This window comes from Eptesicus fuscus, chromosome 18 (assembly GCF_027574615.1).
Source record: "Eptesicus fuscus isolate TK198812 chromosome 18, DD_ASM_mEF_20220401, whole genome shotgun sequence".
Lineage (NCBI taxonomy): Eukaryota > Metazoa > Chordata > Mammalia > Chiroptera > Vespertilionidae > Eptesicus > Eptesicus fuscus.
Window position 1 is genome coordinate 14,068,119 of NC_072490.1, and position 26,184 is coordinate 14,094,302.

A 26,184-nucleotide genomic window follows, 5' to 3' on the forward strand; every position below is an offset into this window, starting at 1 on the left:
GGCCGCCCCTCCCCCCCCCACCCACCGTTTTCTTCCTGTCCTGTCTGCCCTTTGCTCTGGTTAGTTCAGCGCTAAGTGTGAAGTGGGCGTTGGGTGTTGGGAGGCACCTGGGAGGAATCACCTAGTCTGAGATTCTTTACTCGGCCACCCCAAGGCCCTTCTTCACGAGGCATTGTTTCTATAGCAAGAGAAGAATATGTGGGGATGTGGGCATCTGGGGAAAATACTTGGTTGTTTGGGATTATTATGGAGTAGAATTTTCCTCTCTGGGTTCCAACCCTTGGTGTCTCAGTTTGAGGAACCCTAGTATATCAGGAATCAAAGTCTCTCCTGCATTGGAGTCCCTATTTCCGTGCCTAGGAAAACTCATTAAATAGGGTCTCTGCTACCAGCACAGGGCTTTGACTTTTGCCTTTCTCCTTCTTCATGTGATTTAAAACTTGTTAGAGTTCTTTTCTGGAATAATTGCTCCGGAAAGGGGGGAGAAATTCTATAAAAGCTAGAATAAAGATTATGCCGAGGAAAGATCAGCAACACACGTGTAGTTACTCAGGCTGCTATGACAAAACCTCAGGGACAGGGTCGCTTAAAGAACATACATTTACCTCTCACAGTTCTAGAGGCTCGGAAGTCCAAGCACAAGATGCTGATAGATTCTGTGTGTGGGGAGGACTCACTTTCTGGCTTGTAGACCCCTGTGTGCTCACATGGCTTCCCTCTGCCCAGGCTTGTGGACAGATGATAAGATCTGTCTGTCTTCCTCTTCTTATACGGACATTAATCTCACCCGATCTTAACCAATACCATCACACTGCGGGCTGGGGATTACACACGTGAATTTTGATATAACAATGGGAATTCCACAGAGAAATTCCATAACTTCAAACACAGTATAGCCCTGACTATATATTCTCACCCCATCCATCCAGATTCCACTCTGTAGCTTGTTCCTTTCCCTGTTCTGCCTAAGAGACTCGGTTCATAGTGTTTGCATTATCCTAATTCATATTTTATGACCACCTTCACCATTTATTACAACAAATCAGTTCATCATTTAGTTAAAAATAAAGAATTAAAGAAGGCCATGTTTCCTAATTGATCTTAAACCCAACATTAATCTTTTTGCTATCTTCCCCTATTTTCTTTTGTCTTTTTTTAAAAACACATATTTTTATTGATTTCAGAGAGGAAGGGAGAGGGAGAGAGAGATAAAAACCTCAATGATAAGAGAATCATTGATCAGCTGCCTCTGAGCCCACAACTGGGGCATATGCCCTTGACCAGAATCAAACCTGTGACCCTTCAGTCCTCAGGCCAATGCTCTATCCACTGAGCCAAACCTGATAGGGCTCCCTTGTTTTCTTTTGGGTGTTGGCCTATGGCCCGTGGTTATTTTCCTGTATTGCTTGTTAGGTGGCCTGACTTTCCCAGTTTTTATGCTGCCCGAGATTACCCAGGGTAATTACTGCATCTCTGCCTTGGTCCATCATATGCAGAATATATGTACCCACCACTGGAGGCATTTTTGCAAACTTCCGGTTCTGACTGTGATTCAGCTCTTGGTGGAAAACTGGAAGGTCATGACAGAGACCCGTAGACTGTTAGCATATCCAAGGTGGCCTCTCCAGGCTAAATAGGAACCAGAGAGAAGGGGACTTTGCGGGGAAAAGAACAAAAGTAATACATGTGTGACTTGATTAGCAGTTAACTATGTATTCCTTGAATTTGTAGAAATCTTAGGTTTGTCGTTCAAGTCATTTGGGGAATCAGCATAAAGTAGCGCTCCTTTGCCACTAAAGAGTGAGGGGAGAAAAGAAACTCATTGCTTCCAGGTCAGCTGTCAATTGTGCTAGTTCTTCTCTAGCAGGATGGAGGCTGGGATGAGGCGAGGGAGACTGTAGGGCGCATGTCTCAGGTCCTGCTGCCTTAGATTTTGCACCCAGGGGCCTCGTTCACTCTCCCTATCCCTGGCCCTGCCTCCTAGTCTTGACCTGGGGTTGGATGTGATTGCAGGTGTTCTCCACAGGCAAGCAGGTGCTCTGAGGATGCCGTGCAGAGCGCAGATCAGTCCACCTGGCCTCCGGCTCTGCTGCTTTGGGCACTGAACCAGTGTTTGCTCTCGGAGACATCCTACTTTTCTTTCTTCCCTGGCCTATAGCATTCACGGACCTTGCTCTCCCCGCCGCCACCGGGAGCCAGTTTGAGCATCAAACTAGGCAGCACTAGAAGGAGTCCAAGCATCCAGAACACCATCTGGAGAGGGAAGCAGTGGTTCATTGAGAAATCCAAGGTCACAGAAAAAAATCCTTGCTGGAACCAGAAAGGAAAACTTGAGTGCAATCTGTCTTTCATGGAGGCACTGGCTGTTTTAACTTTACAGGAGGGAACACCCGCTGAGATTTTTGCGTCTCCTGTAGAGGAATGAAACCTAGGGGGATTGGGTCTCAGAACAGCCGACTTCTCTCCTGCCAGTGATGGGAGCGGCCACCACTTGTTTCTAAATGCAGCTCTTACTTCTCAGCTCAGCCTTCTAGGTTTTCCTTTCCTTGAAAGTGCTCAGCATGTCTGAACCATCACCCTCTTTCTTTTCTTCCTCTGATGCTTTCAGATGCTCAGACTTCAGTTTTGCAGACTGTGTTTAATCTGTCCCTCTGCATTTGAGATTGACATCAGACTATATTTAGCCCTGAGGTACCCAAAGATCGCTCCGCTGAGGCTATTCTTATTCTGGTAACCAGTGTTTCATTTAGCAGATCTATTAGTTGGAGATATTTTGCTATTTCTAAGGGCAAAACAATGTGGTTTTCCTTATTTGGCAGATATCACTATGAAATCAATAGCTGTTTGGTTGCCAGAGCCCGGATCTCTTGTGAGAAATAATTGGCCTTCCCTTTGTCACCTTTGCAATGGCGGGCTGAAGTAACAAGTAGAGAATTAATTACCTTTTCATATAAGTCATGGCTCCTCAATATGCATATGTTCTTGTAACCACCTGAAATGAATGCAACCTACAGGCATTTTGGACAGGTTCTGTTTGACATTTGGAAATTAATTATTTATGGTGGTTTCATTTTTCCTGATGGTGTTGCCTCTGCATTTATTTTTACAGAGTTTTTTTTTTTAAAAGAGCTTCCAATAAAATTCTCTTGACAAAAGAAGAAAAAAATTATCACATTTGAGGGAATATATCAAGATAAGTGTGAAGGCATGACTACTCTTAATGTATTCATACCTACAAATTAAATTACTAAGGTTTAAAGAGGAAGGGAGAGGGAGAGAGAGATAAAAACCTCAATGATGAGAGAATCATTGATCAGCTGCCTCTGAGCCCGCAACTGGGGCATATGCCCTTGACCAGAATCAAACCTGTGACCCTTCAGTCCTCAGTCCAATGCTCTATCATTAATGTCCCTAAGCGCCTTCATTTTTTCTGTCATGAAAAATAATTAATTGACCACCTGTCCACACTAATATATGAAGACTGACATCTCCAATATTTGAATGCTAATTATCTATGGGCTTCATGTAGTAGGCAGAAAGGTGCAATAATCTAAAGCATATTCTACTGTTTCCAGTAAGAAATAGATGAAACCTAATTCCAGAGCTATTAGACTCATTCATGCCAGGGCTGCATAAAGTAATCTGTCTATAAATTATTATTAATTTTGTTATGATTTTAGCCACATTCCGGTACGTCTAACTTCAGCCTTACATTGAATATTAAACCAGATTGGTCAAGTGTCCAATCAATATGTATAACCCATTGTTTGCTGTTGAAAATCATGAAACTCTTCTGTGATCTGGGATTATAATTTCTGAGACAGAGTCTTGCTCACTCCTTAGGGGTTTTGAGTTAGCAGTGGACTAGATTCTCTTGCCATTGAGTCTTAGTAGCATCAAGAGAAACTTTTCTCAATGTTATGGAAAACAGTCTCCAGCCACCAAGTTTGTTCCATATGCCAGGCTCTGTGCTAATCCCTTTAAATATATTAACCCATTGAATTCTATGACAAAGATGGAGTAGGCATTGACATGCCCATTTTACAGATTTGCAAATGGAGGCTTAGCGAGTGTACATTATTTGCTTAAGTTTCCATAGCTGTAACTGGGACAACTTGTAATTAAATTCTGTTTTCTCTGACTCTAACATGTTCTCCACCACTGCACTTAGGGGCTCAATTAAATTACTACTTTCTTTTTCTTTTATGCAGTAATGTTTTAAAGATTGTACTCAGCCATATAACTTACACCCATTTAGATAATAAGCAGTAGTTTTTTCATGCTACGAACTCATGTCTCTTTCTTCCCTTTACCCCTTTAATTCAGTGTCATTACTCCATGAAGAAGGCAGCCTCCTTTCTTGGGATTGGTACAGAGAACATCTGCTTCGTGGAAACAGATGGAAGGTAATGGGGACAGGATCCGGGAACCTGGTGGGTGGAGGGGGAAATTCCTACTTTTAAAAGAGCTGTACCTATGTGTGTTCACTGCTAAACATAACTGGATGTCTCAAATCTGTGTCTCTTAGAGGTAAAATGATACCTGAGGAACTGGACAAGCAAATCTGGCAAGCCAGAAAACAGGTGAGAGGGGAGAAAGAAAAAGAGGGAAAGAAAATGTATGCATGTATCTGGGTGTGAGGGCGAGATTGCAAGGAGGGAATATCAGCAGTCAGACCCATTTCTGGGGGTGTGGGGCGGGGGGACAGAGGAGAGAGCATGGGAGAATTAAAATGCAGTAACTTATTTACAGGTGCTCCATTTCCAGGTGCTTGGCTTGTGTTCTGTGCAGTTTCTTGGATGTTCTCATTCCAGGTGGCCAGCACCTATTAAAACACTGACATCATCGTATTCAGGATTCTTGACTAGAATTATCCTTAAAAGGTGGACCCCACCCTGGCTGATGAAGCTATGTGGTTAGAGCATTGGCCTGCACACTGAAGGGTCACAAGTTCGATTCCTGGTCAAGAGAACGTACCTGGATTGCAGATTCAATCCCTGGCCCCAGACGGTGCGGGAGGGCAATCAATGGATATATCTCTCTCACATCAGTGTTTTTTCTCTCTCTCTCCCCCTCTCTCTTCCTCCCTCCCTCATTTCCTCCCTCTTTTCCCCCTCCCTCCCTTCTACTCCCTTTAAAAATCAATGAAAAAAACATCCTCTGCGTAAAGATTACCATTAAAAAATAGTGAACCCAACCTCTCCAGCAGGGCCCCCACAACCACTCTCCTACAAAACTCCAGACTCTGAGAATTCTGAATTCTGCAGCCCAAACCAATAGCCTCTGTTGCATTCAGAATGATTCCTGACTTCCTGATCAACCTATCCTCCTGGATTGCTTCCACCCAAAGTCCATTCATAACCACCATCCTGTATTGAGTCTGGGTCTGATATTTCAGATCTGGAAGAATGTTCTCTATCAGCTGCCAGGATGTATTAAAGCTGACATGTCTGTCACTGGAGAAAGCAAGGCATGACCATGCTCATCTGTGATACTCTAGCTAGGGCTGGCCTTGACACCTGCTTTTGAGGTATGTCGCTGTCTTGGTGCCAGCCATCTTGCTTCTTGGATCTGCTGGCTTAGGTGCACCTACTTCTTCACTGCTTCCCTCCCAATCCCAGCAGAGTCCTCATTGCGAAAGGAGCTTCAGACTGTTCTGTAACTTTCCAGTAGGTAGCAACGAAGTCAGGTGTGACTGCTGAATAATGAAAAGCCCAGCCTCTGACCTGGGATGTATTTCTCCCTCATAGGATTTCACACTCTTAAAAAAAAAAAAAAGGGTTATCTTATTTTTAATTTTTTAAATTTTGATATTATATTTCTGTTATTTTACTCTTTATATTTTAATTTTTTAAATAAAAAACACATTATCCAGAGCATGCTAGATTATTATATTTGCTTTAAAATTCTGTACTTAATTTTTTTGCCTTTTCTGTTTGTGTATTGGCTTAGGGAATGTCCTTAGATCTACATTTGTCTTTATTTTTTTAAACATTCCAATGGCAGGTAGACTTGAAGTTGTCTGGTGGTAGAGATGATCAGATTTCTTTGTCTCTTGGGTAAAATTCTAGATTACAACCACCTTGTTCATCTGTGAATTATAGCCATCAAATCCTAGTTTTATCTTTTTCTACAGAAGTTACTATCAAAGTGAACTTTCATAATGTCATTAATGCTTATTGGTTGGGAATATTGATTGTGCATTTTGTATGGTTTATATGATTCATTCATTCATTCATTCATTCTCTCTCTCTCTCTCTCTCTTTTCTTTCTTTCTTTCTTTCTTTCTTTCTTTATTTTTATTAAGGTATTATATGTGTACATATCTTACCATTGTCTCTCTCTTTCTTTTTCCCTTTCTTTTTCCTTCTTCCCTCCCTCCCCGCCTCCTTCTCTGATTCCCTCCTTCCCTGACCCCTCCACTCCTTTCTTTCCTTTCTTCCTATCTTCTTTGAATTTTGAACTTTTATTGTGGAAAATTTCAAATAAATAAATACAAAACTAATATAATGAGCATGCATATACCCATTATTCAGTTTCAACAATCATTAGCTCATGCTCCATTCTGTGTTATCTATACCCAATTCCCTCCCATCACATGTGATTAGTTTGAAGCAAATCCCACACATCATATCATTTGCTTTATAAACATTTCAGTATATCTATAAGAGATATGTCCTCTTTAAAAAAAAAAAAAAGTAATGCCAGCCCTGGTTGATTTGGCTCAGTGGATAGAGCGTTGGCCTGCGGAGTGAAGAGTCATGAGTTCGTTTCTGGTCAAAGCACATGCCCAGGTTGTGGGCTCGATCCCCAGTGGGGAACGTGCAGGAGGCAGCCAATCAATGATTCTCTTTCATCATTGATGTTTCTATCTCTCGCTCCCTCTCCCTTCCTCTCTGAAATCAATAAAAAATATATATATATTTAAAAAAAGAAAAAAGTAATACCATTACAAGGAATAATTTCTTAATATCATCAAATATTCACTCTATCTTAAAATTTCTCCCATTCCTGTTTAAAAATAGTTGGTTTGTTTCAATAAGGATTCATAAAAGGCCTATGTGTTGCATTTGATTGATTCATTATATAATCTCTTCTAGGCTATAAATCTCTTCTAGATCCCCCTCCTCCTTTTTTTTAACTCTTACAATTGATCTGTTGAAGAAACTACATCTGTTAGTGTGGTAGGTTTCCACATTATGAATTTTGTAGACTGCATCACACATTTGAGACTCTAAGTGCTCCCCTCCTCTGCACCACCCATCTGTTCTCTATATTTCTTGTAATTTGACAGTTAGATCTTGAGACTCAGTGAGATTCAGATTGGAAGTGTTGCCGGGAATTATTCATGGGTAAATTTTGTCCTTCCATGAAGAGGCATCTCTTGTCTCTTTCTGTGGTAACATTGATTGGTGGGTTCCGGTATTGTCAGCCCACCTGTTAGAGAGCTCTGTGTCTGCCTCTCACCTCATGGATTTCCTGCCATTGATGATCCTTGTCTAGACCCATTGTTTCAGTAGCTGATGTTCTAATTTATTCTCTCGCTCCTCCTCCATTTATTGGCAGGCACACTACTATAAGGAAAAATGTTCCTTCATCCCTATTTGGTTTCCCTAAGGAAACAGTTTTCACAGATAAGGCAGGATCCACATTTTCTTCTTTCCCATTATTTGCTAATTTTCAGAATAGTGAGTTAGTTGCCTAGCATCCCCTAAGATAGTCAAATCATTAAGTATCATTAAGAACTCATTTTCTAGTAGTATATTCGATGGGTTTTATCCCACTGCAATCATTATTATTTTCACTGTGTAAATTTTGCTTTGCTTTAACAATTAAAGTGCGTGAAACTGACCTAATCTTAAGGTGAGAACCTGAAAAGAGAAGTTTCTCAAAAGTAAAAATTGCTTTCGACACATTTTAAAGTAGGGCAATGGTGTGAGAGTCAGTATGTCTCCTCTGTTTTCCTTCAAGTCAGCTAAAACTGGGGCCTGGATCCACCAAGGGCAAACCTCCTATCCGTTCTGAGATAATAATACCCGATGACTAGGTTATTTTTCTGAATAGCTTCAGACCTAGTTGTTCTGTTTCAAGCTTTTAACTCGGATTGTTTCAGATGTAGGAAATTGTGCATCCACTTCTTTTCTGTTGGGCTTCAATTCCCTGGCCAGCCACAATCCATTACAAATCTGTTGAGCAGTGACCTTTACTTGATGCTGAAAACCACAGAGGCATCCGAGGCTCTCAAGTGCTTATGAAGAGATAAAATAGTGTAACCACTGAATATTTGGGAGTATTTTTGCATATAACTTTTGAACTGACAAAATTTCTTAGAGAACACAGGATATGGTCAGCATACCATCAATTCTGTTTCCACTGAATTTTCTTATTAATCGCATGAGATGTGTGAAAGGAAAAATCTGGAAGGTTAAACCCAGATGGCAAAAGTTTAATTTCAGGGACTGATATTTATAGCTAGATTATTAAAAAGGTGAGAAAAAGTCATTAAAACGCTATGGTAGCTTGCATAGGTGTTTTCTCACCACTGTCAGGATGTCATATAGTTTATGAGGCAAAGCTCAACCATTAAAGACGCCGTAAATGGTTTTAGTAAATTACTTTCTCTCTTGCTTTTAATGATTGATATAAACCTGGTCCCCTTTCCTTGAGGTCTCTGCCATGATAAAGGTATGATCTGTTGGTAGATGAGTGCAGGGAGGAATTCTCAAAGCCGGGTTCCCCAGGGACTCTGTCACCTCCTGGTCCCACTCTGAGAAGTTGGGGTGGATGGACTAGGTTACAAGTGTCACAACCTTCTGCCTAAACGGCAGATGGGTTCATTGTGTACCGTCACTTTGCTCTTATGCTTCTCAATTTTGAGAGGTGGATTAAGTGCCCTTGCTCTGCCCCCCTTTCCATTGAGAAATGATATTTCTGTCAATGGTCAGCTAGATTGGAGTGAGTCTGGTTCAGAACCCCCAACATATAAAATGGGACGTAAACTTATTTTGTAAGAACTACCTGCACTTGACAATAAAACTAAGGGGAAAAAAAATAATTTCATCCAAAATGGAGGTAAGAATGAACTCAATGGGCAATAAATGTTCTTGTCACTTACTCCTCAGGTGCTAGAATAGGAGGCTTCTCCTTCCTCCCCCTCCCCCCACCTCTGTCTGAAAGTTTTCCCTCTAAGGCACTTCCACAGCCAGTAACATATCTCTGCTGACACGCTGGGATCATCTATGAGAAACAACCCCACGGACTATCTATCCTCTACCTAGTTGCCATGAACTCCCTTATGGGGCCAAGGTGCTGGCCAGCTTGGCTGGAATTACCACTCATCTCTGCATGTGTCCCACATCCTCCCTTTCTCTCCATTTCCTTCGGGCACCGGTTCACTCCGCAAAGATGCAGCCATCAGCTAGATGAGGAGGAATAATCAACGTAGAAGCTATGCAACTTCTCTCTTCTAGCGCATTCTAACAGACTTCTCTGTGGCAGCACCTGTTTTGGAGAGTGGATCCCAGTGAGGTTACCTTGCCAAGTTGGTACCTGAGCACACTCTCTGTTTTGTAACTGCTCATACTTCACAAGGAGACAAGCCCACAGGCCTGCGGGCTCTGTCCCTGGAGCTGACTGTTTGTCTTCCAAACGGTCCTTTTTATTTTGGAGAAGCGTAACAACATTGGCATTCGGGAGGCCCAGTGAATCTCCCCAAGGAGTGAGGAATCTTCTATAATGCCAGTGTGCCAATGGGGATGAGGTTATTTACTTTCTATCTAGGAAAGCAATGAACAGAAAAGGCTATAAAAAGAAAAGGAACCTAAAAATATGGAGTTGGGACAAAGGACTGCTATTGTAGCATTTTCTGTTTCCTTAATCTATTTATAATACAAAACTATATCGTGAAAAAGCTTAGAAACAGTCACTGAATTGGTGATCATCTCCAAGAACCAAATACGTTTCTGGATATATTAGAACCTTTATAATGTACCAGCCTTTTTTTTTTTTTTTCTTTTTTTTTCCCCCAATTTTTTTTATTAAGGTATTATATGTGTACATATTTTACCATTGCCACCCCCCACCCCACTCCCATACATGCCCTCACGCCCCTAGAGGTTTGCATCCATTGGTTATGCTTATATGCATGCAAACAAGTCCTTTGATTGATCTCTTATCTCCCCCACCTCTCCCTAACTTTCCCCCTGTAATTTGACAGTCTGATGCTTTACTGTCTCTGTATCTATCTTTTTGTTCAAGTTTATAATGTTCTTTATTACCCATAAATGAGTGAGATCATGTGATATTTTTCTTTCATTGACTGACTTATTTCACATGTACCAGCCTTTTACAGGATAAACTTAGAGGTGCTGGTTCCAGTTCTCATGTGTGGGTCCTTTTCACAGGGAGCAGCACCGTTTCTTGTCTGTGCCACCTCGGGTACAACGGTGTTGGGCGCCTTTGATCCGCTGGATGAAATAGCTGATGTCTGCGAGAGGCATGGCCTCTGGCTTCACGTGGATGTAAGTTCATCTGTATGTACACATCTGCTTAGCTTCCTAGTCTTTTTGCAGCTTTGGTGGGAAATCTCTCATTTTCTCTGAAACTAGATGTGAGGTCCCCAACTACTTTTATTTACATTTCTAACTGGAGGAAATAGATAGGTCTTTTTTTCTAAGGTATAAAGAAGGATAGGCTAAGACTTGTGAAATTTATTTCGGTTGTCTGGATTCCATTTTATTTCCTCTTCTCCCATGAACCCTTTTCTTTGGTCCTTTGAATCTACTGTCATTGAGGCAGCATGGTGAAGGGACACACTCTGGACTATCCAGTCAAGAGACTTTGGATTTGAATCGGCCTCTTTTGTCACCGTGACCTCAGCCCTCTGGGCTTTGGCGTCTTCATTTGTAAGGAGGGTAATGGCTGGTGTAGTCAGTAAAGAATCTTCTGGCTTTAAAACTATATGATACCAATCAGCCAGAAAGTGTAACGAGCTGCACTGCGTAACTTCATGCTCTAATTAAAGCAGGTTTTATCTGGATCTGTTATAGATAATTATTTGAGAGGGACTGGGATAACTTCACATTTTTCATAACTTTTTCACTTAAAGGATTGGCCTTTTTTTCTAATTAAGTTTGTAAGTCTTGGAGTTATAATAATTTTTTCCTTAATTAAAGGTCATTCTTAAAATTATACTTATCTAAAGTTAAAAGGTTGAATTCAGGCAGTTATAAATGCTTGTTGAGTGTTTTCTTTTGTGTGTGTGTGTGTGTGTGTGTGTGTGTGTGTGTGAGAGAGAGAGAGAGAGAGAAAGGGAGATGGAGGAGGAGGAGGATGAGGAGGAGGAGGAAAGAAGAGAGAGAGAGAGAGAGAGAGAGAGAGAGAGAGAGAGAGAGAGAGAGAGAGAGAGAAATCGGGCATTATTTACTTTGATTCATCCCAATAGGAGGGACTTGAACATGTTGATGAAACTTTAGGGCTCCTTCCTCCAGTAAATGAGTGGCCCATAGCCTCCTTATCAGAAAAAAAAAAAAAAAGAAAGAACAATATTTTTGACTAGTTGAAAGGAAGGTAGCTGAGCATTGGGAGGCTATACCTACACAGAATTTTATACTTTGGATGGTTTTATGCTTTCAAAGTAAAGCATCTATGATATGATGGGGAGAGATTTTTCAGCAACTCGAGGCTTTCATTAGATGCATGCTAATGTATGGTAAAGGCAGCAGTAACATAATCCCACTAGAGTTATAGGCTCTATTAGCATGCCAATGGCAATATTTCAGGTAGGTTATTTGTGACTTCTTTAAGTGGAATTGTAATACTTGTATCTGTTTACATTTCAACTTACATCCTATTGATTTTTATAGACTTAGAAGCATAATAATACATTATGTCCTAAAAGATAATATGAAGTAAGTACTTCTGTAACTGTGGAAAGGATGGGAAAAAATACATTAGCATGTATACTTGAAAATTCTACTCTCATAAAAAACATCAAATATGGATTATATAGTTTATATAAAACAGTAACTACAGCAGTTTCTAAATTGGAAATGATATTAAGAGATTTATGGGGCTTAGAGAGAACTGTGATTTATAAGTATGAATAAAAACCTCTCTAGGTTTTCTAAAAATGAAAGGTTGAATTTTGGAAGGAAACACTTCTTAAAAGGAAATATGTAAGCCACACAAATTATTCTTTTTGCATGTAATGAATGCCTGTAGCACTAGATTAAATTTGACAACAGTTTGTCTGACCTATTATAGAAATTAGCTCAAACATAGAGGCAGTGTTCACGCGTTCTTTAATATTGCAGACATTGAATCTGTTGGTCAAGTTTCATAACAGAAGCATGTAGTTGTTCTACCTTTTTATACCATGCAGAGTTTATTCATTTTAAAGATAGAAAATTAACAAAGTTACCTTAATTACTTTGACCTGTTGGAAATTTTCTAAAGAGTATTTTAAAGATACTTTAAATTATTAAAAACTGGTATTTACTTTCTTTTTTTTAAAAAAATGTAATTCTGATATTCTTCTGGGTTTTTTCAAAACAACAACAACAACAAACAAACAAAAAGAGTTGCCTTGCATATATACTAAAATTTATTAATTCTAGGAAATTTTTTTTTTTTTTTTACATTTTTCACATGTCTGGAATTGATATGTTGATATCATTCTTTTCTTTATCAGTGGTAACCAAAAATGATGACTCTCACATTTGATAGTGTCTTAAATTTGGTTAATTACAATGCATTTTTTAACAACTGAATAATAAAAACCTATCCTTGTGGAAATTTTTTGCCTCCGGTTCTATTCTTTCGTGAGAGCAAATTATTATTCTAGCCTCTGCCTGTGGGTGGGAGGCCAGGATGTCAGGGATGGCCCAGCTCTTCTCCGAAATAGAGGCTGTGGCTGCTGCAAAGCCTCACACCCCCAGCAAAGCTTCCTGAATCTCCCACCCACTCTTCATTCCAAGTCCCAGCAGGGTAGCAAACATTATATTTAACATCACGGGCGTTACACGCTGTTGGGTCTCCATTCTATCCCTTCCTCCACCTACCTTCCTTTCAGGATTGGGCCTACTGTTCACTTATTACCTAAGTAATTAAAGAAAATATGCAAGTAAAATGCTAACTGTGGTGCCTAACATATAGTAATAGCTCAATAAATGATGGTCCTTATTGAGATAGAAAACCAAGCTCCTTCATCATGTAGGTGATTTATTTGTTGTTTTTGCAAGTTTTGGAGTTAGAATTTACAACATTAAGCAAACAGAAGTAGGGCATAACACTAGGGGTGTGGTTTTTCTCCTTCCAGCTTTTTTTGAAGAGTAAGTTTGTGGATGAGTTGTTCCTTACCCTCCTGACCACTCTGTAACCCAGTGCACCACACCTTGAAAGAATGCGTGTGACTTGAAAACTTCAATCCAGCTCACTAGGATTGGGAGAATATTGTTTACTTTTGGGGGAAGGAGACGAGGCAGAAGGTAGTGTAGGAGACACAAAGGAGTGCAAGTGTTGTAGGGGAGGCAGGTGGAAAGATTAAGAGGGTAAAAGAGTGTGTCTGAGTCTTACTATTAATCCTCATAATTGTCACTGGTAGGTTCTCAATGAAGTTGGGGATAAAAGGATTGAGAAAAAAAGTAGGCAACTCAGTGTTTAAGTTGTGTAATGGAAGTGAGACAACATAATAGGTAAGTCATCTTAATGTTTGTGCAAGTAAAGATCTCAAAATCTAAATTGGGGATCCTCAATTAGTAGGCCAGGATAAAGTTTTCTTAGATGCTGAAGGCAGTTGCCCCTGTATCTCAGCCTTAGTCAGACATGGTCCATCAGGAAAGCCCATGGGGAAGAGTGCAGCAAGAAGGGGGCTTGACCGACAACCCGAAGTCATCGGTACTGTAACTGGGAATCTTTGGGATTTGCATGCATACCACCTTCAGTGCACAAACCTTTGGGAACCCTGCGGGGTTATTGGAGACACTAGTCCATGCAAACAGGGCTGGGATTAAGGTGACACAAATAAGGTTCCTAGGACTCACGTTAAGGGATTCACTCTTAGGGCCATGCAAGAGCCCAACGCTGAGAGTGTGTGCCTTCTTAAATCGTGCACCTTAGGTGACACAGTCATTGCATTCCAGCCCTAAATGAGAGAGCCGTTCATAAGTGGGATTTAAAGCCATGCCTTATTGTTCACCAACGGGCTAAGCTTTTGCGATAGTCTGAGGATCATGGAGATGTCTCATTTCTGTCATCTTCCACATCTATGGTACACATAACCTTTCCATACTTCTTTCCACATGATACTGGGTATTCATCATCTTTTTAAATTCTATAGCCTAAAATAGGATGGTCTACATCCTAGGCAGTTCCTAAACTCACCTCCTGCCTATAATACTTCCATCACCCTCAGTTATCCATGCTGCACTCTACCATTTGGCAAACTGGTCACCTTCCCTAGTTATGATGCTATTGTGAAAAGAGAACGAGCTCTGGCTCCCAGATCTGGTTTTTATTACCTGTGAGACCTTGGGCAGTCTAGCTACCACCTCTGAACCTTAGTTTTTTTCTATTATAATTTGAAGTGATAATAATTCCATTCCCAGTGCAATGTTGTGCAGTGGAAATAGCCTTGGAGAGCATTCGACATAGCCCAAGACAGTCCCCTCCTGTTTCCTCGCTGCAGTCGCCCTTCACTGCCCTACAAATGAAACTCAGAAGTTTGCTCAATTTCAGGAACCAAACTGACTTTCTTATTCCTCACATTGATCCTTTCTCCCTCCTTTCGAGACTTATTGACTATGGGATTTTCTTTCATCTCCTTATTCTTAGTTCCCCGCTCCTTTGCTCATGTTTACCTTTTCAATGAATAACTTCCTTAAATCCCAGGTTTTTCCTTTCTCTCACGTTTTTGACTTGTAAATATATCTGCAAGCTATTTGGCTGAAAAGATCTAATTTTTCAATAATAGGATTCATTTCCTCCTAGCTGAAGTTAGTTGGCTATGAATTCCTATATTCCCTTCTATCCACCTTGTTAAGCGCGTGCCACATGTACTCGATAGAATGCCAGGCCTTAGTCCCTGACTCGTTATCAGCATTGGCACCTTGTGTATGATAGAATCTTGGTGTTGTAAGGTTATTGTCTATTTTAGATGCTAAGATTCGAGAAGGTATAGACTGTGTCCTTTAAACCTTTTGGATTCCCACACAGCTCACCAGGTTACTATACCAATTTCTTTATAAGATGTGTGAATGTACATCCTAAGCGTCCATAGGGAGCCCTCTGTCCTGCTGAGGCTCTGATTGCCTTGGTAGAGGCAGTAATCACTCTTTCTTGGAGTACAAGTTGGTTAACTCGGACTTAAAACCAAGTAGCAAGGCAGGTTGAGGTTGTCCCTCGGGGTTTTCTGGGACGGTTGGCTGGTGAACAGATAACACTGAAATAACATTGGTTTTGGTTATACACCTTTCTCAACAGGCTTCTTGGGGGGGCTCAGCTTTGATGTCAAGGAAGCACCGCCGGCTTCTGCAGGGCATCCACAGGTAAATGCCGCGCCCCACACACAGCGCCTTTGATCGGGGCATGGGAATCTCTTTGGATTTTGCCCACTTATGTGACATTCTGAAAACAGACAGAGAAACAAAGTAATTGCTTTATTCAAAGAAAAAAAAAAAACCGCCAAACTCCAAATTCCCTAGACTACTTAAACAACAAGGAATCCTGTTGAGCCCTACCTTGGGTCTGAGTACTGAATGTGTGTGCTGCTGATGGTAGAATTCTTTCCTCCAGCAGAAACTAATGGGGCCCCCCACCTTGTCCTTGTCTTTGTTTTCCATAACAGAGCGGATTCTGTGGCCTGGAACCCCCACAAGATGCTGATGGCGGGAATTCAGTGCTGTGCTCTCCTTGTAAAGGACAAATCTGTGAGTTTTTTCTCTTCTGGCCTCTGGGCACTGAGGGGTTAAATTACGGGGTTTGCAGAAGATTTATTTTTGCTTTTATTTTGGTGCTTTGGGCCAGCTCTAGATAAAGGTCTTTGGTAAAGGTTGGCGCAACAAAAGGAAAGATAAATAGACTCAGTTGAAAGAGGCAGTGCTTCTGCTCAGGTAATTTTACAGATTTGATTTAGGTATTATGTAATCTCATTAGTTACAGCGAAATGGTCTCTCTCGCTCTCATTTGGATTATATTTTAAAAATCAGTTTTAAACACTGCCAAGAATTTTTTTTCTCCTTGATTAAGTCTGGGATTTAAGTTATCTTGAAACTTCTGCTCGCTGAGAAAGTGGAACAGATGTGTGTCATACATTAAATTGAATGCTTAATATGCGTAGCTGGGGCTTAACAGCCCGTTTCGATGGGAAGATGTTAGTTCAGGGCTGATCATCAAACACTGATTTATTAGAGGATTATCTGTCTCAAGCGGTTGGTACTTGGCTTCTTTTGGAATCTTGGGGAGAGTTGAAAACTAGTCTGGATTACTGGGAGGGAAGTGGGCAAAGAGTTGCTGAGGTTCTTCTTGGCTGGAGGTATAAACGCTGTTTTCTGTGGGTTAAATAAGGATCCTGGTGGGCAGTGGCCCAGGCTGGGAAGTGCCACTTCATTCTTAGAAATGCCTCCTCAAGATCTGTGTGCAGCATGTGGGTGATCTTTCTCAGCCATCTGTTTACATTTTTTCCTAGGGGACTCCCTTTGCCAATGCTAAAGTCATGTTCTCTTTGTAAGGAATTGGATTTCAAATGGAAACCATATTTAAAATGTGAAACCTTATCTTGCCTGTGTGGATAGTTACACCTCTCTTTAAAGGGAAAAACTGTGGTATGTGTATGTCAGCGCCCTTTGTGTTTTGAGATGCGCAAACAGAACGTCCATCGGAAACTAAGAACAGCTTCTGTATCTGTAGATAGAGACACTCTTGGGAATATGAATCTGTTCCTTGATGTTTTATTAGACTGGCTACCATGGACTATCTTCGATTACATTGAACTATTTTTCATTTAAGTTTTTATATTGTAGAGTGATGACTGCATGTTCTAACTCCATGGTCGGCAAACTGCGGCTCGTGAGCCACATGCGGCTATTTGGCCCCTTGAGTGTGGCTCTTCCCAAAATACCACGGCCTGGGCGAGTCTATTTTGAAGAAGTGGCGTTAGAAGAAGTTTAAGTTTAAAAAATTTGGCTCTCAAAAGAAATTTCAATCGTTGTACTGTTGATATTTGGTTCTGTTGACTAATAAGTTTGCCGACCACTGTTATAACTGAAAGGTAGTTTAAGATTATTATATTATGTATGAACAAAAAAAAAAAACATACTCAACTTGCCCAGCTGGTGTGGCTCAGTGGTTGAGCGTCAGCCCATGAACCAAGAGGTTCCCAGGCAGGGCACTTGCCTGGGTTGCAGGCTTGATCCTTGGGTAGGGGGCGTGCAGGAGTCAGCCAATTAATGATGTTTCTCATAGATGTTTCTATCTCTCTATCTCTTTCCCTTCCTCTCTCTCTAAAAATCAATGAAGACATTAAAAAAAAAAATAACATACTCAACTTTTCCATAGTTACATATGTAAGACATGATTTAAGAGTTTAGGAGTAAACCCAGGTTTTACAAATCCTTTGGTCTAGATCCGTGGTCGGCAAACTGCGGCTCATGAGCCACATGCGGCTCTTTGGCCCCTTGAGTGTGGCTCTTCCCAAAATACCACTGCCTGGGTGAGTCTGTTTTGAAGAAGTGGCGTTAGAAGAAGTTTAAGTTTAAAAAATTTGGCTCTCAACAGAAATTTCAATTGTTGTACTGTTGATATTTGGCTCTGTTGACTAATGAGTTTGCTGACCACTGGTCTAGATATAAGACAAAAACTATGTCTTATCTGTTGGTGTGCTGCTCTCAGGAGTGGAAATTTTAGACCAAGCATGTCAAACTCATGGGCTGCATGCCTCGTTTGTTTGGCCCGTGTTAGCCTTTGAGTTTGACATGCTTGTTTTAGACCAAAGATTTTATGACTACTCTTTTAAATACTTTTCTAGCTTTTATACATTTTTCTTGTTGAATGATAATTGAGTGATTTAGATAAGAGTTTATTTACATTTATGTACTTGAAGCAATTTAAAATTTTCTGGGTCATGTAACCCTATAACAGAGGTTACATTGTACTATTGTTTTTTTTAAAGAATTCATTCCTGGATCTCAATAAAAAGCAATAATATCCATGTCTACTCACTTGGCAAGATTTAAGAGGTTAGAAAAATTGCATTTATTGTGTAAAGAATTGAGCACTTTCAAAAGTTGCCTTTTTTGGATGAAAGACCATTTTCAAATGAACTGGAATAGAGAGCTGAGCCATGAAATATGAGATATGACAATCAGCTTGCAAAGTTTTGTGTCCGCAGTTTTCTTTCTCTTTTGTACCTATTTTCTGCCTCTGTTGTTCTCTTTCATATTCATTTATTCATTCATTCTACCAACACTAACTGATTTCCTATGTAGGCCAGGCACTGTGCTGATTCTGAGCTTATAAAACGGACACATCTCCCATAGTCAAAGAGCGTATAATCCCATAGAGGAAACAGTGAACAAAATATACCCATTTAATTCCTTGATTACTATTCTGATAAGTCAAAAGCTTAAAATGTTCCTTCTTAAGAGTTCCAGGACTCCACAAGGTAAACTGGCACCTCCCCATTATTCTTTCTCCGACCCTGTTCCCTTCCTATGAAGTACTCACCATGATTTGTAATTATGACTTCTCATGTATTAACTTTCCCTACGCCTAGAATGTAATAGGAACTACGTCATTATATTCACCACTCTCTTTCCAGTGCATAACGTGTTTTCATTGAACAAGGAAAAAAATTAAAATTTGCTGAAAATTTTAATGAGTAAATAAATCAAAAGTCCTCAGCAATATCTGCCTTTATGCCAACAATAACTGAGAGTTTCCAATTTCTCCTCCACCCCAAATTATTCCTGTTGAGAGCTCTGATTAAACAGTGATTAAAATTATAGTGGATGAGCTTTATTGCCTGGTCCCTTCCACAGGCATGAGCATGCCTCCAGCCGTAATTGATGAACAGTGATTTTAATTTGGACTTATTTCTCCAGTTAATGGAAGGGGATAACTCCAGTTAAAGAAAGCAAATTACTTAGTGAATATACTTCTGTTAAGGAAAAAGCTAATTCCCTAATTTGTATCCTCAAAGCCCTAACATTCACAATGCTGCTTTCCTGATTGACTAGCTTGGGGTGTTTGCGTTTTTAATTTCCTGCATTAGGAAAAAGGCTGCTTCAGAAACAAAGCTGAGCTGTTGCTCTGGAAGAGTACTATCGCTAAACCTCAGCATCATAGGGGGGGAAAAATCAGGGATTTTGAAAAAAAAAAAATCTGTGATTTTTAAACAGGTTGACTTCAGATGTAGATGCTGGAATTATAAGGCAATTTTGGATCAATGACAATTTTGATGTTTTCATCTGAAATAAAATATCCTTAAAATCAGTTGCATGGGTGCAGAAAAATCTCAATATTGGCTTCTTGATTTTTAGTGTTTATTAGGAGGACTTTTAGTTGTACAAAACCTCACAGAGAACACGAAATATGCTAATCAGGTGACTTGTTGAGTACAGAGTATTCCTCTCCATTGGTACCTCTCCATTTGTACCTACCATTATCATCCAGTATTTATTCACAGGGACTCCCTGTTTAACCTATCAGCTGCAGGCAATTTAAGGGACTTTTTTAAAGAAATACTGTTGATACTGTGAATTTTAATATTATGTCCATTTTTATAGGTTTATTTCAGAAGTAATGCATGTATATTTTAGGCAAATCAGAAAATTTATATATGGAGAAAGATGAAGAAAAAGAGATATAGAATATAAATAACTGAAGATGGCATTTTATGTATTTACTTATGCATATATACATGTACACCTACCTAATCTAAAAATATTATAACATATTTTGCTTTTAACATGCTTTTTCTATTGAACAAAATTGAGCATTGTTCCATGTCAATGTGCATTGTATACATTTTTAATATCTGCATAGTATTCTATTGTTTTGATATGATATAGTTAACTTGACCACCCCCTTATTATTGACCAATTAGATTATTTTAATTTTTGGCTATTATGGATTTGACTGCCATCTTTGAGGCTAACTACTTGCACAGCCTTTATTTTTTCCTTGGAATAAACTCCTGGAAGTAGGGAAGCTTTGATCATCTTTCATGATACCGTTTTATACTTGTTTCCTGAATTTCCTCCTAGGAATGGCTTAACTTTTCACTAGCAGAGTGTGTGTGTGTGTGTGTGTGTGTGTGTGTGTGTGAGTGTGAGTGAGAGAGAGAGAGAGAGAGAGAGAGAGAGAGAGAGAGAGAGAGAGAGAATTACAGGGATCCCTTTGACATCACAGGGGTATTTAGCTCTGTTGATTTAATAGGCAAGTCATTTGTACCATTCTAGAGAAGGCTCAGAATGTAATCCCAGTTTTTCTTTAGGAGAAGGAGCAGTGGGAAGAAGAGTAGGAAATTCATTCAATACTAGGTGTGGGCACTGCAGTGCAAAGAGGAAAGAAGAAAAGGGAGATGAATACCATCTCCCAATGTGGTCCCCCAGTAGAAGGCAGAGAAATTTCCTTGGAATACCACCCCTGAAAAATGTGCTTTCTATCTCTCAGCCGACTTAGAATGATACTTGATATTGTAAATGACAATTATTATATGCCGTTTTAAAAAATTGTGCAAGCAAAAAAGAAGGAAGAGGAAAGAGATGTATCAGAGAAACTAGAACTATCGGCTTTTGTTCGGATTTCTCTTTTAGCTCTTGTTTTTCCTCATGGGGTTCCTATAGAAGCGCCATTAGATGGTTTGAAAATACCGAACAATCTGATCATCAAAACATTGTTTTTCTTTCATGCCAGAGAACACTCATACTCTCCCTATGCACGTACATTATAAATGTCTTTGGAACGACAGCTTCCTAACTAATGTAGCAAAAAATAGGGGGAAGGTATGCGTTTAAAACTGATTAGAAAGAAGAAGCATTTGACTTGTAGAAGGGACATCAATCTTCGGCGCTTGATGCTGCCAAAATTTTTCTCTGTATCTTGAATGCTCTTGCTTGAGCCGAGAAAATTCTTTTTAGACTTTTCAGCAAGGTTGAGAATTGCATAAACCTGGCAGAACTGATCGAGTTCATGGTTAGTAAATAGCCCTTTTCTTTTTTAATTCCTGTTTTTAAAATCATAATAAAAGTTAATTTTATTTTCATGAGATTTTTGGAAATGTGTGCATATGCATGTTTATATGCATGCATTACATTTTTGAAAACCCACATGGTGTTATTGCTCATAACAAACACCCCTATTAGGTCTGCTTTCCTTCTCCATGAGGTAAAGAGATACAATAATTAATGTTGGAGTTACACATGTTCAAAATACATTATGCCTTTTTCCACCAAACAAAATAATAAAAATGGGGTTTAGTGTTTATTGTTACTGCCATTGTCATTAAATTTAACAGGGGATTTGTACTTTGGTTTAGATCCTTGCTCCAAGGGGTGTGTTATTTTGCATAATAGTTATTATACTACTTGATTTCAATTAACAGTTGCCATCTTGGCCTAAATGGACACAAGTCCCAATGTAGGACTTAGTCCATGGTTCTTATAATCATCTATATATTAGGCCGTGTACTACTGGAGGGCAGAAGGGGTCTTATTGCTATAGTCCCACCTACTTAGAACAGAGCCCAACACTCAACTAATGCTCAATAAAAATGTCTCCTGAAATGATCTTTGTATCTTTTTCCAATACCATCAAATGATAATGTGTTTTAAATTCTTTACCTGCAGCTGACGTAGTAGTTCCATTTTATTTGAGACCTAATCTCTTCCAAGTCTCAAAGAGTATCCTTTCCCGCTAATAGGTAACAAAATTTTTTGACGGGGTGTAGAAATTGTTTGTCTCATCCATATGGTTAGATATACCCATTGCCTCCTCACATCTCCCATTTCATGTTGGCACTTTTTTAAAAAATCCTTTAAACTGTGCCAACATTTGGCCTTTTATCTTCGTGCCTCAGAGACCAATAATAAATCAGTGACTCATGCTTTCCTTTTTCAGAAACCGTATTATCCTTCCTCTAGGGAGTTATTTTTTGTTTTAATGTCTAATGATGCTGTTCTTTATTGGAGACTGGACAAGTGGAAGAGATACTTGCTTTTCTAAGGTTCCCTGAGTCCTCTCTTGACCTCTTCTAATAAACAGAATGTTTACTGGCTGTGGCTGCTTATATTATTAGATGCAGCATTTTGGCCAGTGGTTTCCTAATTTCATCCCTAAGTTCCTTCAAACCTCTGTGTGGCTGCCACCTGGTCCTACTGATTAAGCTACATTTATTTCATCAGTTTGACTTAGATGAGTTGGAATGTTGCCCAGTTTTGATTTAATATCTTCTTCCTATCTATTTCTGGAGAACCCTGAGAGTGTGTGAATCCCTCTGACATTTTTCCAGGTAAAGAATTCAATCTTTATGGCAACCATCCCATTTCAGTATGGGACTCACCCCAACCTTTGCTTCTCTGCCAATCATCACAGAAGACTTCAGATTTTCTAAGAAATAACCAAAAAAGGGGGGAAAAAAGTATGAGACACTACCTTTGTGTCCTTTTGTCATCCCCAATTTGATAAAAACTAGCAGTTGAAAAATAGGATTCTATTTACAGATTGAATATTTTCTCTCCTCTCTTGTAACAAAACTGAAAAGGGCCTCAAAATAATGGGAAAATTATATAAGTTAAAAATCTAAGAAAAATGAGAAACATAAGGGTAAGGGCATAAAAAGAAACCTGGAATGAAGCTAATGGAAAAATTCATGCCATAATTAGCATGCTACACCTGCTTCAGTGGGTAGGCCAAAATATTTTAGCATTTTTAATGGATTCCAGGCATCTGCCTTTTTTTTTTTATTTTGCCTTTTATTTTACTACTAGAGGCCCGGTGCATGAATTCATGCACCATTGGGGTCCCTCAGCCTGGCCTGCGGGATCAGGCTGAAACAGGCTCTCCGACATCCCCCAAGGGGTCCTGGATTGCGAGAGGGCACAGGCCAGGCCAAGGGACCTCACTGGTGCACGATCGGGGCCAGGGAGGGACGCAGGAGGTTGGCCAGCCGGGGAGTGACCGCGGGAGGGCTCCAGGGTGTGTCTGGCCCTTCTTGCTCAGTCCCATTTGGCCGGACCCCAGCAGCAAGCTAACCTACCAGTCGGAGTGTCTGCCCCCTGGTGGTCAGTGCACATGATAGCGACTGGTCGACCAGTCAACGATCTGCCCCTGGATAGTCAGTGCATGTCATAGCGAGCGGTTGAGCAGTCTTAGCATATCATTAGCATGTTACACTTTGATTGGTTGAACAGACAACCAGATAACCGGACACTTAGCGTATTAGGCTTTTATTACTAGGTATATAGGATTAACTCACTGCAACAAGGCTTTCTCTTCCATTTCTACTTTCTGTTATGACACTTGACACCCTTTTAACTTCTTGGAATAAATATTCCATGTGTTTGCCTTTGCACAATGCTAGTGGTCATTTTTGTTGTTTTCCAAGAAAGATATTTTAAAACATACCTAACACTCCTAATTACACTTTCTAGCTTTGTTGTTTCAAGGCCAAAAAGTTTCAAGAAGTCAATTTTTTTCTGGGTTTTTCTTCCACAGCAACTCAACATGTCAATACAAATCTATGTGAATGAGAGTAGTGTTCTAATTTTGTAGATAATTCAGAGGTGGTAAATATATATTTATTTTCTATAGACTTTTAATAGTTGTACTTAAACTCTAATTTGTACAGAAATTGTTACTAGCATATAATAAAGAAGTTAATTGTGGACTGAATAGAAAAATGAAAATTGTACAATAGTTACCATATTTTTCATATTGAAGGTGCATATATCTTATGCAGCAAACACATCTGCACTTACATTCTCACAGTGAACATACCTGCCTTAGGCCCTCATGATGCTGATGGTAAATCATAGTCTAAGGAGTTTTATTTAACTGCCCAAGGAGCTCCATCTCTTCTCTGGTAGTTTATTCTTAAGGCTATTTCGGAGTTTGGAAGATATTGGTCATTTCCCCCCCCCTCCCAATTGATTATTATGAAATACTAGAGGCCCATTGCAGGAAGATTCCTGCAATAGGGCTTCCTGTGGCGGTCTCCGCCGCCTGGCATGCTTCCCTCCCTTCTTCCCCGCCCTGCCTGCTTCCCTCCCGTCTCCGCCGCCCCGCTTGCTTGCTTGCTTCTCCGCAGCTTCGCTCCCTTCTGCAGCACTTGGCTTCCTTCTATGCTGTCTTCAGTCTTCGCTCTGTGCCTGAATATACAAATTAACTGCCATCTTGGTTGGGTTAATTTGAATACTCGCTCCTGATTGGCTGGTGGGCGTGGCTTGTGGGTGTAGTGGAGGTATGGTCAATTTGCATGTTTCTCTTTTATTAGATAGGATAGGAAAAACATAAATTTTATGCATAAAATTTAAGTGAAAATATTGATGTACTATCATAATAAGAATAATCAGGTAATTGCCGCCCAGAGTAAACCAATGAGCAGGAAACCAGAAATTGCTTTTATGCTCTTTCCTGTTACTGATTTCCTTGCTTTTCTTCTTAGTTTTGCTTTGCAGTTATATATCCTCAAATCATATAATTTACTTTCGCCTGTTTGAAATTTGTATAAATGGAATCATACACTGCATTTTTTCCATTTGGCTTTGTTGTTGTTGCTCCAACTTACCGTATGTCCATAAGATTTATTTATGTTGTGGCACAATCCGATTCCCACTGTTGCATGCTATTCTATGAGTACATCACAATTTGTGTATCCACTTATGTTGATGGGTTAGTTCAACTTTGGGCTTTCACAAAATTTTTCTGTGAATATTTTTGAGTACATATCTTTATTGCTTGCTATATCCCTGAGGTTTCATCCAGTATAGTTTTCCTTCTTCTTAAAGGCCATATTTAGGAATTTCATAGGGAATCAAAAGGTGGCAAATGCTGTTAAACTTTGCTTCTTTAAAAATCTTTTTATTTTATAGTTTTCTGGGGACAAAATTCTGTGAGTAATTTTCTTTCAGAACATTTATAATTTTAGGGGGTGAGGCTGTTGGTGTTGCATTAGAAAATTAGCTATTTAACTCATTCCTTTGATGGTAAAATGACATTTATGTGACTTCTTTTAAGATTTTCAGACTTTCCTTATGGATTTTGTTTAATTTACCTTATGTTGACTTCATTGGGCTTCTTAAATCTGTGAATTGTTATGTTTCACAAGTTTTAAAAACTATCATTCAATTATTGACTCTGCATCCTTTCTTTTTTTATGGCAGTCCAGTTAAATGTATATTAAAGCTACTCACTATTTTGTCTCTCTTACTTTATTTGTATGTCTTTCCTTCATTGTGGATACTTTTCATGACCTATTTTGAAATTCACTAATTCTCTCTTTAGCTGTGTCTAATCGGATGTTAACTGCCTCTCTTCTGTTCTTACTTTATCATGTCTTTCCACTTTAATAATACCTGAGTCTTTAAGCTCCTGTTGACATTTTTAAGATCAGCTTTTATCTTCATGAACCTTCTAAAATAGATTTATAATCTGCCTCTGCTTACTCTAATATCTAGATTCCCTCTGGTGCTATCCCTGTTATTTTTTGTGTTTGTGATTCCTATGTAGCCTTACAATTTTTTAATGGCTTACTGAATATTTTATTTGAAAATTACCTTTAGGAATACTTTGAAACCTGAAGTAAAGTTATTTACTGGATTTTGTATAAGTTCTGAGAGATTTAAAGTTATTCTCTTGCATTTTCTAAATACATAATCATATCAGTATATAACTATAATTTTGTTTTCTTGCTAATATCTCAGCTTCATATCATTTGCAAATATAATACCCTGATAGAATTTCCAAAAATATATTCCATAATAATCTATCCTATATAATAAAGAGCTAAAATGCTAATTAGACTGGACAGTGGAATGACCTTTCAGAATAACCTTCCAGAACGACCTTCTGGAATGACCAGTGGGCAGGGGCCGCGGGGCCGCCGGGGCCACGAAGGCTGAGACCCTTGCACGAATTTCGTGCATCAGGCCTCTAGTATATATATAAAAGCATAAGTGACCAGCCGAC

The 26,184-nt window shown here is 39.6% G+C and overlaps 1 protein-coding gene across 1 annotated transcript in view; it reads left to right on the forward strand.

Moving 5' to 3' along the window:
- GADL1 (glutamate decarboxylase like 1) overlaps positions 1-26,184 on the forward strand; it is a 115,503-nt gene that overhangs the window by 16,184 nt on the left and 73,135 nt on the right. The window contains exons 7-11 of the mRNA XM_008153863.3: positions 4,327-4,406; positions 4,529-4,583; positions 10,404-10,520; positions 15,481-15,545; positions 15,845-15,926. Of these exons, the coding sequence (XP_008152085.2) occupies positions 4,327-4,406; positions 4,529-4,583; positions 10,404-10,520; positions 15,481-15,545; positions 15,845-15,926 (399 nt within the window). The remainder of the gene's footprint in view (positions 1-4,326; positions 4,407-4,528; positions 4,584-10,403; positions 10,521-15,480; positions 15,546-15,844; positions 15,927-26,184) is intronic.